Here is a 10,000-nt window from a genome sequence, read left to right as displayed (position 1 = left end):
TAAAAGTGTCTGTTAAATGCCCTAAATGTAAATGTGAATGTGTGCTGGTTGCTGCCGACCTCCTCCAACAGCACGGGCATGCCCATGCGGATGGCGTTCTCCAGCGTGCGCAGGAAGCTGAAGTCCGTCAGCTTGATCACCTTCAGCCCGTTCTTACTTTCCTTGGACCGAATCCATCGGTTCGCCTGCGGAAGACAACGCCGTTGTTTAATTTCCCCTTTTTCATTTCGATAGGTCTCAATTGAGAAGTTCAAGTGGGAGATTGAAGTTGCGTTAAATAAGGGTTGCTTGTGTTTTGAATAGCTTTCTTATTTGCCACAGTGTATCGTATTATACTAATATCTATTGTGCATTTTTGTTTCTGCTTTTAATTTGCATGTTGTAATCAGGGCGTCGTTGAAAAAGAGAGCCTGCTCTCAAGGGCCTTGGATAAATAAAGGTTAAATGAAAATACAATTTGAGGGATGGCGGAGCCAACGTTATAGTCTAAGCTGTTGGACAGCATTGTGTTCCTGTCGAGGCCGTCTTTCTGATTAGTTGACATTGAGAGTGATGTTGAGTTTGTGCCTGGGCGTTTATTGCGATGGGTACTGTGATTTGTGCGGTTCTTGAAGTGTGATGATTGTGGGTAGTTAGCGTTGCCTTTGGAAGTCAGACCGACACATTATTATTTTTAGATTTCTTTAAAAGTCTAAAGATATTAAAGTCAAATGCCTCCACTTTCCCCGGCACAGACACTCGCAGCGATCTCGAAGCACACACTTGTCTGCATGTGAGAATACAAAGAATACAAAGATACTGTCGAGAAGATCTGGGACTGATCTACCAGATGGGTGTCGGACGGCTTGTAGGACACGACGGCAATCTGAAGAGACGTTATGCTCTGCTTCTACCAAGGCGAACGTTGAAGCTGCTCCCTGTCCTTTTATCCATCTGAAGCGCACACTCCCACCCAGACTCCTCTTATTGAGAATCAGAGAGGGCTCAGCCAGAGAGTGGAACGGAATGAAGAGCAGGATTGTTTGCAGCGATGACACAAGGGAACCAGAACAGGAAAGCTACAAGCCGGTGCACATTTGTTTGTCTTCTACAAAGCTGCATGATGTTTTTCTTAAAAATAGGATGATGACATATTTATTGTGCATGCTATGTCTTTGTGACAATCATAATGAATTTATGTAGCGCTTTTCAAAGTACCCAAAAAAGCACTTTACAAAGGTGGTGTATGTGTGCGTTTGAGTGAGTGAGTGAGTGAGTGAGTGAGTGAGTGAGTGAGTGAGTGAGTGAGTGAGTGAGTGAGTGAATGAGCGAGTGAGCGAGTGAGTGAGTGAGTGAGTGAGTGAGCGAGTGAATGAGCGAGTGAGTGAGTGAGTGAGTGAGTGAGTGAGTGAATGAGCGAGTGAGTGAGTGAGTGAGTCAGTCAGTGAGTGAGTGAATGAGCGAGTGAGCGAGTGAGTGAGTGAGTGAGTGAGTGAGTGAGTGAGTGAGTGAGTGAGTGAATGAGCGAGTGAGTGAGTGAGTGAGTGAGTCAGTCAGTGAGTGAGTGAGTGAATGAGCGAGTGAGTGAGTGAGTGAGTGAGTGAGTGAGTGAGTGAGTGAGTGAGTGAGTGAGTGAGTCAGTCAGTCGGTCAGTCGGTCTTTGTCGATGACTCGCTCCATACACTCCAGTCTCCCTCCCGCAAAACACCAGTGACTCTGAGTCCCACCCGGTTTTCCAATCCAACCTCAAGACCCATCTATCCTCTAGGACCCTCTCCTAGCCTTCCCCCCTAACCCCCCCCCCTGTGTGTTGTGCCCGCTGCCTGTTGTCTGTTTTACAACCAGCAACCCTCAGTGTCAACCATCTTTGAGTTATAGAATAGCTCTCTATAAGTCACGTTTATTATACTAGTATAACATTCAAGGGAAGGCTGTGGATCCTTCTACGTGTGTCTGGTCCTTTCTCTTTGGGGCTGAAAGCGAACGACAAGAGTGTTTCTGTCCAACCACTCTTGGGAGACCAAACCATCCCTCTTGCCCTCTCTCGCTCGGGTCTCTTCAGTCAACTTTATCGCCGTCAAACAGCAGTCCCAGAGCCAAAGCAAAGTCGATACCCGGAGAAGCTGTCTTGTTCTTTTTTTGAGGGCCCTTTTTCATCCCAAGGAGAGAGAGTTGGTTCTTCCCCGCAGCGCTTGGCGATGTCTCTACATATTAAATAAATGATAATAGGCTGCCTTTGGAGACGGTCGCTGGAAGTGGCAGAGAACAAGCCGTCCGTCTCCCTCTGGCCACACTTGTCTCTGTATTTATGAGTAAATATTTTGAAGTGCTGCTTGAGTCCGCCGTTGTTGTTCTAGCGGTGTGGCCTGATACCAGATGGCACGATGAATAATCAAAGCGGGATAATTAAATGGATACGCCAGTGATTTCATCCTTCAGGTACCGATCCAAATAGGCCTCCTCTGGAGAAACACGCGCCTTGTTTACTCTGTCTCTTGTGACTGCTATTTATTTATTTGGCAAAGACTTTGATTCAACCGTGGTGTTCATGATAAATGAGCTTTCCTAACCTGTGACTACTCAAAGCACTTTGAAACGAGTGCCCCTTATTAACGCCTTCATACACACCTACATACCTCGACGGGGGTGAGTCAACCAGGCACGGAGACAGCCTGCTCGTCGGGGGCAGTTCGGGTTAGGTGCCTTGCTAAGGGACACCTGGACACTAAGCTCGGTACAACCGGAAATCTAACAACCTCCCCTTCTTCCACATGGTTCCTTATTGGACCATGGTTCCTGATTGGCACATGGCTCCTAATTGGCCCATGGTTCCTGATTGGCACATGGCTCCTAATTGGCCCATGGTTCCTGATTGGCACATGGTTCCTAATTGGCACATGGTTCCTAATTGGCACATGTTTCCTAATTGGCACATGGCTCCTAATTGGCACATGGCTCCTAATTGGCACATAGTTACTAATTGGCCCATGGGTTTTGACTGGCTGGTCCTCGTTACCTGATCCTGGGGGTCGATCATGAGGGGCCAGCGCCGGCCTCGGGTCACCAGGATGGCGTTCTCCGTGGAGACGGTATCCCGGGGCAACTCCTCGTTGTTCCACTGGCGGATGACGTAGGGGTCGCCAAGGATGTTGATCAGGCTGAAGCTTTCGCTGATGGGGATGGACAGCTCCTGGCACTGCGCCATCCAGTGGTCGATGAGCTGGGCACGCGCACACACACACACACACACACACACACCACATACAAACGTGCACACACATGTACACGCACACGTGCGCACACACACACATACGCACACACACACACACACACACACACACACTCAAATACACGCACACACACACACACACACACACATATATATATACACACAAACACACAGGCAAACACAAAAACACACACACACACACACACACACACACATGCAAGCACACAAACACACACACACACAAACAAACACAATCACAAACACAAACAAAAACACACACACACACACACCAAGATATAGCGGTCAAAGTCGAGGCTGAACTAGCTCCCATCGAGCACAACCCCCAAGCATGCGGCAGCCACGTCGAAGAACTGTTAGCGGGGCCCCTGGGCTCCACTCACCAGCTGGCGGTATTGGGCGGTGAAGGCCCCGTAGTAGGCCACGCAGGCGGCCGCGATGAACACGTTGCCCACCACGTTGTGGATCTCCTCCTCGAAGAGCGCGATGCTCTCGGCCCAGCGGGCCTGCTCGCTGCCCAGCGCCGCCGTCAGCTTCCCCGAGCGGCCCAGCCGCCTCTCTGTCAGGGCCATGGTCTGGGCTGGATGGGGGGGGGGCAGGAGGACCATGGGTGAGGGGTTAGGGGGGCACCTTCTCTGAGGAGTCAGACCTATTCACTATCTATTGGCTCCTTATTCACTGATCTATTGGCTCCTTATTCACTGATCTATTGGCTCCTTATTCACTGATCTATTGGCTCCTTATTCACTGATCTATTGGCTCCTTATTCACTGATCTATTGGCTCCTTATTCACTGATCTATTGGCTCCTTATTCACTGATCTATAGGCTCCTTATTGACTGATCTATTGGCTCCTTATTCACTATCTATTGGCTCCTTATTCACTGATCTATTGGCTCCTTATTCACTATCTATTGGCTCCTTATTGACTGATCTATTGGCTCCTTATTCACTATCTATTGGCTCCTTATTCACTGATCTATTGGCTCCTTATTCACTGATCTATAGGCTTTTTATTGACTGATCTATTGGCTCTTTATTCACTGATCAATAGGCACCTTATTGACTGATCGGCTCTTCATTGACTGGTTATACAATTGATTACAGTTCACCTTCTCCGTAGACCTGTCCATAGATCTATTCACTCTTTATTTACTTACATTTATTAAATTAATATTTGTATATTTTTTTATAATAAATTTGACATTATAAATGACTTTCTTCAATACTAAAAATCAATCATTACAAAATAGAATACTAAGAGAATTCGTTTTTAAAATGAATGATAAAGTCTTAATTTTTTTAATATTTTTTTAAGACATTTTTAAAATGTCTTAAAATTATTAAAAAAATGTAAGACATTATACAATGTTTTTTTAATAGATACATGGATTTATAGCGTTGAATGTATAGTTAAGTCTAGGGATATACCTTTGTCTAAACCTGCTTCTTTAAACACTATACCATATCTGAATATCATTGAATCAAAGAAATCTACCTTTTTTGTTATGAATACTAAATAAATGAAGTACATATAAATGTAGTATATATAATATAAGCTCTCAAGCAGGTCATTCATAACCCAGGAGACGGACAGAGAGATCCAGCCGGCTCCTAACGCGGGCCCCTCTTAACCCAGGAGACGGACACAGAAATCCAGCCGGCTCCATGAGGCGGGCCCTCATAACCCAGGAGACGGACACAGAGACCCAGACGGCTCCATGAGGCGGGCCCTCATAACCCAGGAGACGGACACAGAGACCCAGACGGCTCCATGAGGCGGGCCCCTCATAACCCATGAGGCAGACACAGAGACCCAGACGGCTCCATGAGGCGGGCCCTCATAACCCAGGAGACGGACACAGAGACCCAGACGGCTCCATGAGGCGGGCCCTCATAACCCAGGAGACGGACACAGAGACCCAGACGGCTCCATGAAGCGGGCCCCTCATAACCCAGGAGACGGACACAGAGATCCAGACGGCTCCATGAGGCGGGCCCTCATAACCCAGGAGACGGACACAGAGATCCAGACGGCTCCATGAGGCGGGCCCTCATAACCCAGGAGACGGACACAGAGACCCAGCCGGCTCCATGAAGCGGGCCCCTCATAACCCAGGAGACGGACACAGAGATCCAGCCGGCTCCTAACATGGGCCCCTCATAACCCAGGAGACGGACACAGAGATCCAGCCGGCTCCTAACGTGGGCCCCCCTCACCCAGCTCGTCCTTCTCAGCCATGCTGCTGGTGAACTGCTCCTGCAGGACTCTGATCTGCTCCTGCACCGCCTGCAGCTGGGCCTGCTTCTCCGCCAGCGTGGCCATGGTCTCGTCCAGCTCCGCCTGGAGGGGGGGGGGGGGGGGGGGCAGCAGGAGGGTAGGGGTGGGAGTCACAGGGTTCCTCACCGTACGATACGCCATACATGGCCCGCGATACCGAGAATATCTGCATACAGCGATTCTGCGATGCTCAATATATTAACCCCGAAATGGATTTCTGTCTTTATTAACGGTCCAAACGGAGTTTTTCAGTTACTCGCTGGTTAACTTCCGTTCAAGTTTCCTTCATTCATGTGTTGAGCGCCACCTCGAGGAGCAGGGAAATATATATATATCAGTATTAAGGGCAATATTTCCTTCTCAACTCTTCATTAATAAAGCATAAAAATGCAAGAGAAGTTCTTAAAATAAATAAATTGAAAATTCTAATTTAATTTTATAATGATATTTGACGCCAGTGTATCGATTCTTGTATCGCACGAAGAGGGGCGACGATATGTCGGCGTATCGGTATTTTGTCCCAACCCTAGTGGAGAGCCAATGAGATGTGACCGAATCAGACGCACGCTACTTCCTACATGCGGTGGCGGCGGTGGTGATGAGTGGCTAACCTGCGCCGCGGCTAGCTTGGCTCTCTTGGGGCCCACTGTCTTCAGGACCCGGGAGTACAGGTCCATGGCTCTGACCCACATGCACATGGATTTGCAGGCTTTGGAGACCTTCTCCACCTGAAAACACCCACAGGCAGAATAGGTAGTAAATGGTAAATGGCCTGCATTTATTAAGCGTTTTTTCGAACAAGCGGCCACTCAAAGCCTTACATTATTGCCTTACATTCACCCATTCATTCACACATTCACACACTGGCGGCAGTGTCAGCCACGCAGGGCGGCAGTCAGCTCGTCGGGAGCAGTTAGGGTGAGGTGTCTTGCTCAGGGACACCTCGACGCTCAGGTCATTAAACAGGAACTATACCCTCATCCTCATTATCGTGTTTAAGGTTAATTGTCTTTCACTGTCTGGAGCTGCAATAGCTGAAAAGTAGTGTAGTCCTTTTAAAGTTAACGAGACTTGCTCGACTGTTAGTCGGCTCAGACTATCACTAGATACCACAAGGTCACCTCCATGACGCATGGTAATATATTCTAATAGGCAAATACAAGTTTAATAGTTTAGTAGTGATATTGGTTTTAAAAGTCATCCTCGCCTTTAGAGCCAGTTTGCTTTGTATTCATAACCCACAACTAGGGAGCGATGGGAAACGACAAACAACAGAGCGCTGAGCCTAATCTCAAGGCCATCTGTGTGCCGTGCGGGCCGTCCCCTGACGGATAAACTCAGCTCAAACACACCTTCTCCGGGATGAAGTCGGGATTGTTGACGTATTTCTGCAGCTTCATCAGGATCTGGGGCTTAATGTTGGCTTTGTCGTACTCCATCAGGCGCCTCAGGAAGGTGGAGTCCCCTAGCAGCTGTTTGGCCCCGGCCCAGTCCGGTCTGGATGGACAGTGAGGAGGACAGATGGACGCATGGAGTTACGGACAGACATATCATTCACAGCCATGGCCTATTTTGACACAGAAGCTTTGTTTCCCCTAATGCCTCTTTGGTATACAGACCCTTTGCTGTGATAAAGTTTAGCAGCACTTTTCTTAAACCAGCAGCAGCAGGTAAACATGCAACCAGTAGTTGGTAAAAGAAACAGTGCATTTTTAGAAAGGAGATATTAACATTTGCAGTTTGCAGAGCATGTTCCTATATACCAAGGAGCGAGCAATCCAGAGTTAAGAGTTCCCCTAGACCCTGCATAGCCTTACCCTTATACTGACTTATTGTATGTTGTACGTCCTGGCACTTAATGTACACACTTACTGCATGTTGTACGTCCTGGCACTCAAAAAACGTATTTAGCATTGTGGAGCATCTTATCCTAGCTATCTTTTTTGTAGAATGAGTTAACCATCGATTGTTGGTGCTTGGCACTTGTTTCTATGAACATCCTTGAACTGTACCGACAGAGTTGTATTGTTGTTTCTCTTTCAGCTGACAAATGTACTGATTGTTTGTCGCTTTGGTTAAAAGTGTCTGCTCAATACCCTAAATGTAATTGTAAGCAAAAAACAAAAACTAAGCCAACCATGGCTGTGTGTGTTCATTAAGCATGTGCCTGGAGGGAATTCCCCGGGATGCAGGACTTAATGTGAGGTGACGGAGACGTGAGACCAGAGGGGACGTATCACCACTGATGACTGAAGACCGGCCGAGTCTACCGCTGGAGACCGATGCGTCAGAGGAACCGAGACAGAGTGCAAGATGAACAGAGCGTGCGTGTGTTTGTGTGATGCAATGATTATGTTTACAGTTCAGTGTGCTGACGGATGCGACCGCTGATTTTAAGGCTGACTAAGGCTTAAAGTAAAGCTAGTCGTAAGGAACATCTCTGGGGACTTCTCTCTCTATCTCTCTCTCTCTCTTTCTCTCTGTTATACTTCAACTTCAAAGCTCAGTCTAATGCATCTAGTGTTGCTCCATATCAAAACGATATTTTCCTTGTTTTGTCTCGAGTGTAAGGAAGATATTATGCTATTATTTTAATGACACGATAACACAAATCCAAGCAAATATACAACACATAATGATGCCATGAAATCTATCAAGGACGTAATAAACAAAAAGCATAAAAATGGTACTGACGCGGCAGCATTTTTGGGTTTGTTCATTCGTTTTTTTACCAGACCACAGAAGCCACATCAGAAAACAAGGAGACAATGTGATATCATGTCTACAGGTCCGGAAAATAATTGCCTATGCAGACCTAATTACTGACACATTGTCTTAAGATTCACAATTCATCCACCAAAGAAAACCTTTTGAGGGTTTAACAGTAGATTGAAGGGCTGACACTAGTCAGACTAACTCAGGAGATGAGTGATCCTACTGGACGAGGGGACCAAACAACCCCCAGGATTACCGTCAGACTAATTTAGCCCCTAGGGGACGCGGTGATGGCTACCACCCACCAGAGTGCTGCTGCTTATCAAGGTCGACACGGAGGAGAGGGTGAGGGTGACAAGTATGACTACAGTCATGAATCAAGTCCTTGATCACTTTGTACGTAATAGATGGAAAGATTAATACTATAGTAGTATTACTATTACTTTATACTATTAGCATTAGAACTAGCGGTCGATCAATTGGTACTTTGTCGATCCCAGAGGGGAAATACCGGACGAATGTCAATGTCAGAAACCACAATGTTTAAATTATGTATGATCATTCCCTTCATCATCAACATGAGGTTCCTTCATCTGACGTAGCAGGGTGGATGGGGGGGAGGTCTGCTGAGAGAGAGAGACACTGACTTGGCCTTGAGGAGGTCATTCATAATCAACATGCGATTCCTTCTATCTGACGTAGCAGGGTGAAGGAGGAGGTGGAGACACACCGACTTGGCCTTGGGGAGGACGTTCAACATCGACATGAGACTCCTTCTATCTGATGTAGCAGACGAAGGAGGAGGTGGAGGAGAATTTGACTCCTTCTATCTGGTGTAGTAGGGTGAAGGGGGAGGTGGAGTTGAATGAGACTCCTTCTATCTGATGTAGCAGACGAAGGAGGAGGTGGAGTTGAATGAGACTCCTTCTATCTGATGTAGCAGACGAAGGAGGAGGTGGAGTTGAATGAGACTCCTTCTATCTGATGTAGCAGACGAAGGAGGACGTGGAGGAGAATTTGACTCCTTCTATCTGGTGTAGCAGGGTGAAGGAGGAGGTGGAGGAGAATTTGACTCCTTCTATCTGGTGTAGCAGGGTGAAGGAGGAGGTGGAGGTGAATGAGACTCCTTCTATCTGACGTAGCAGGGTGGATATCGAGATCTGCTGAGAGGCCCACTGCCTTGGCCTTGAGGAGGACATCCAAAACAACATGAGGTCACACATGTCTGACGTAGCAGATGAAGGAGCAGGCGGAGGTCTACGGAGAGAGGGGCACACTGACTTGGCGTTGAGCAGGATGCACACGGCCTCCATGACGGTCATGACCATGTCGGGGGGCTTGGTGAAGACCCTGATCTCGGAGATGTCGGCCTTGTCCAGGGCGTTGAGGGCCTTGTTGGCGCTCTCCAGGGCGGGCAGAGCCTCGTCCAGGTCCCGCTGGGCGTCGTCCGCCATGGCCTGGGTGTCCTCGGCCTTCACCGTGGCCAAGGCCTCGTCCTCCTTCACCACCTCGCGCACCTGGGGAGGAGGAGACGGGTTGGTGTGTGTGTGTGTGTGTGTGTGTGTGTGTGTGTGTGTGTGTGGGGGGGGGGGAGACGGGTTAGTGTGTGACGGTGATCAGGGCGGGGGTGATGTGGAGATGAAGGCTGGCCAGTGAGATTAGCCTCTGAACGCACACACACACACACACAAACACACACACCCACTGACGCGCGCACACACACAAACACATGGACGCACATACACAAAAACAGAAAACACAAAAGCATTCAGACACAA

The 10,000-nt window shown here is 48.0% G+C and overlaps 1 protein-coding gene across 1 annotated transcript in view; it reads right to left on the bottom strand.

Annotated features, from left to right (window-relative positions):
• The window catches only part of dnah6 (dynein, axonemal, heavy chain 6), a 62,384-nt gene that overhangs the window by 25,101 nt on the left and 27,283 nt on the right, over positions 1-10,000 (bottom strand). The window contains exons 33-39 of the mRNA XM_060047417.1: positions 9,504-9,739; positions 6,860-7,004; positions 6,119-6,235; positions 5,447-5,570; positions 3,610-3,806; positions 2,996-3,199; positions 60-185 (exon numbers count right to left, since the gene is read on the bottom strand). Coding sequence (XP_059903400.1) covers positions 60-185; positions 2,996-3,199; positions 3,610-3,806; positions 5,447-5,570; positions 6,119-6,235; positions 6,860-7,004; positions 9,504-9,739 — 1,149 coding nt within the window. The remainder of the gene's footprint in view (positions 1-59; positions 186-2,995; positions 3,200-3,609; positions 3,807-5,446; positions 5,571-6,118; positions 6,236-6,859; positions 7,005-9,503; positions 9,740-10,000) is intronic.

The sequence above is a fragment of the Gadus macrocephalus genome, chromosome 3 (genome assembly GCF_031168955.1).
Source record: "Gadus macrocephalus chromosome 3, ASM3116895v1".
Classification (NCBI taxonomy): Eukaryota; Metazoa; Chordata; class Actinopteri; order Gadiformes; family Gadidae; genus Gadus; species Gadus macrocephalus.
The sequence above is the reverse complement of the archived record's forward strand: the minus strand, read 5'-3'. Positions and strand labels throughout refer to the sequence as shown.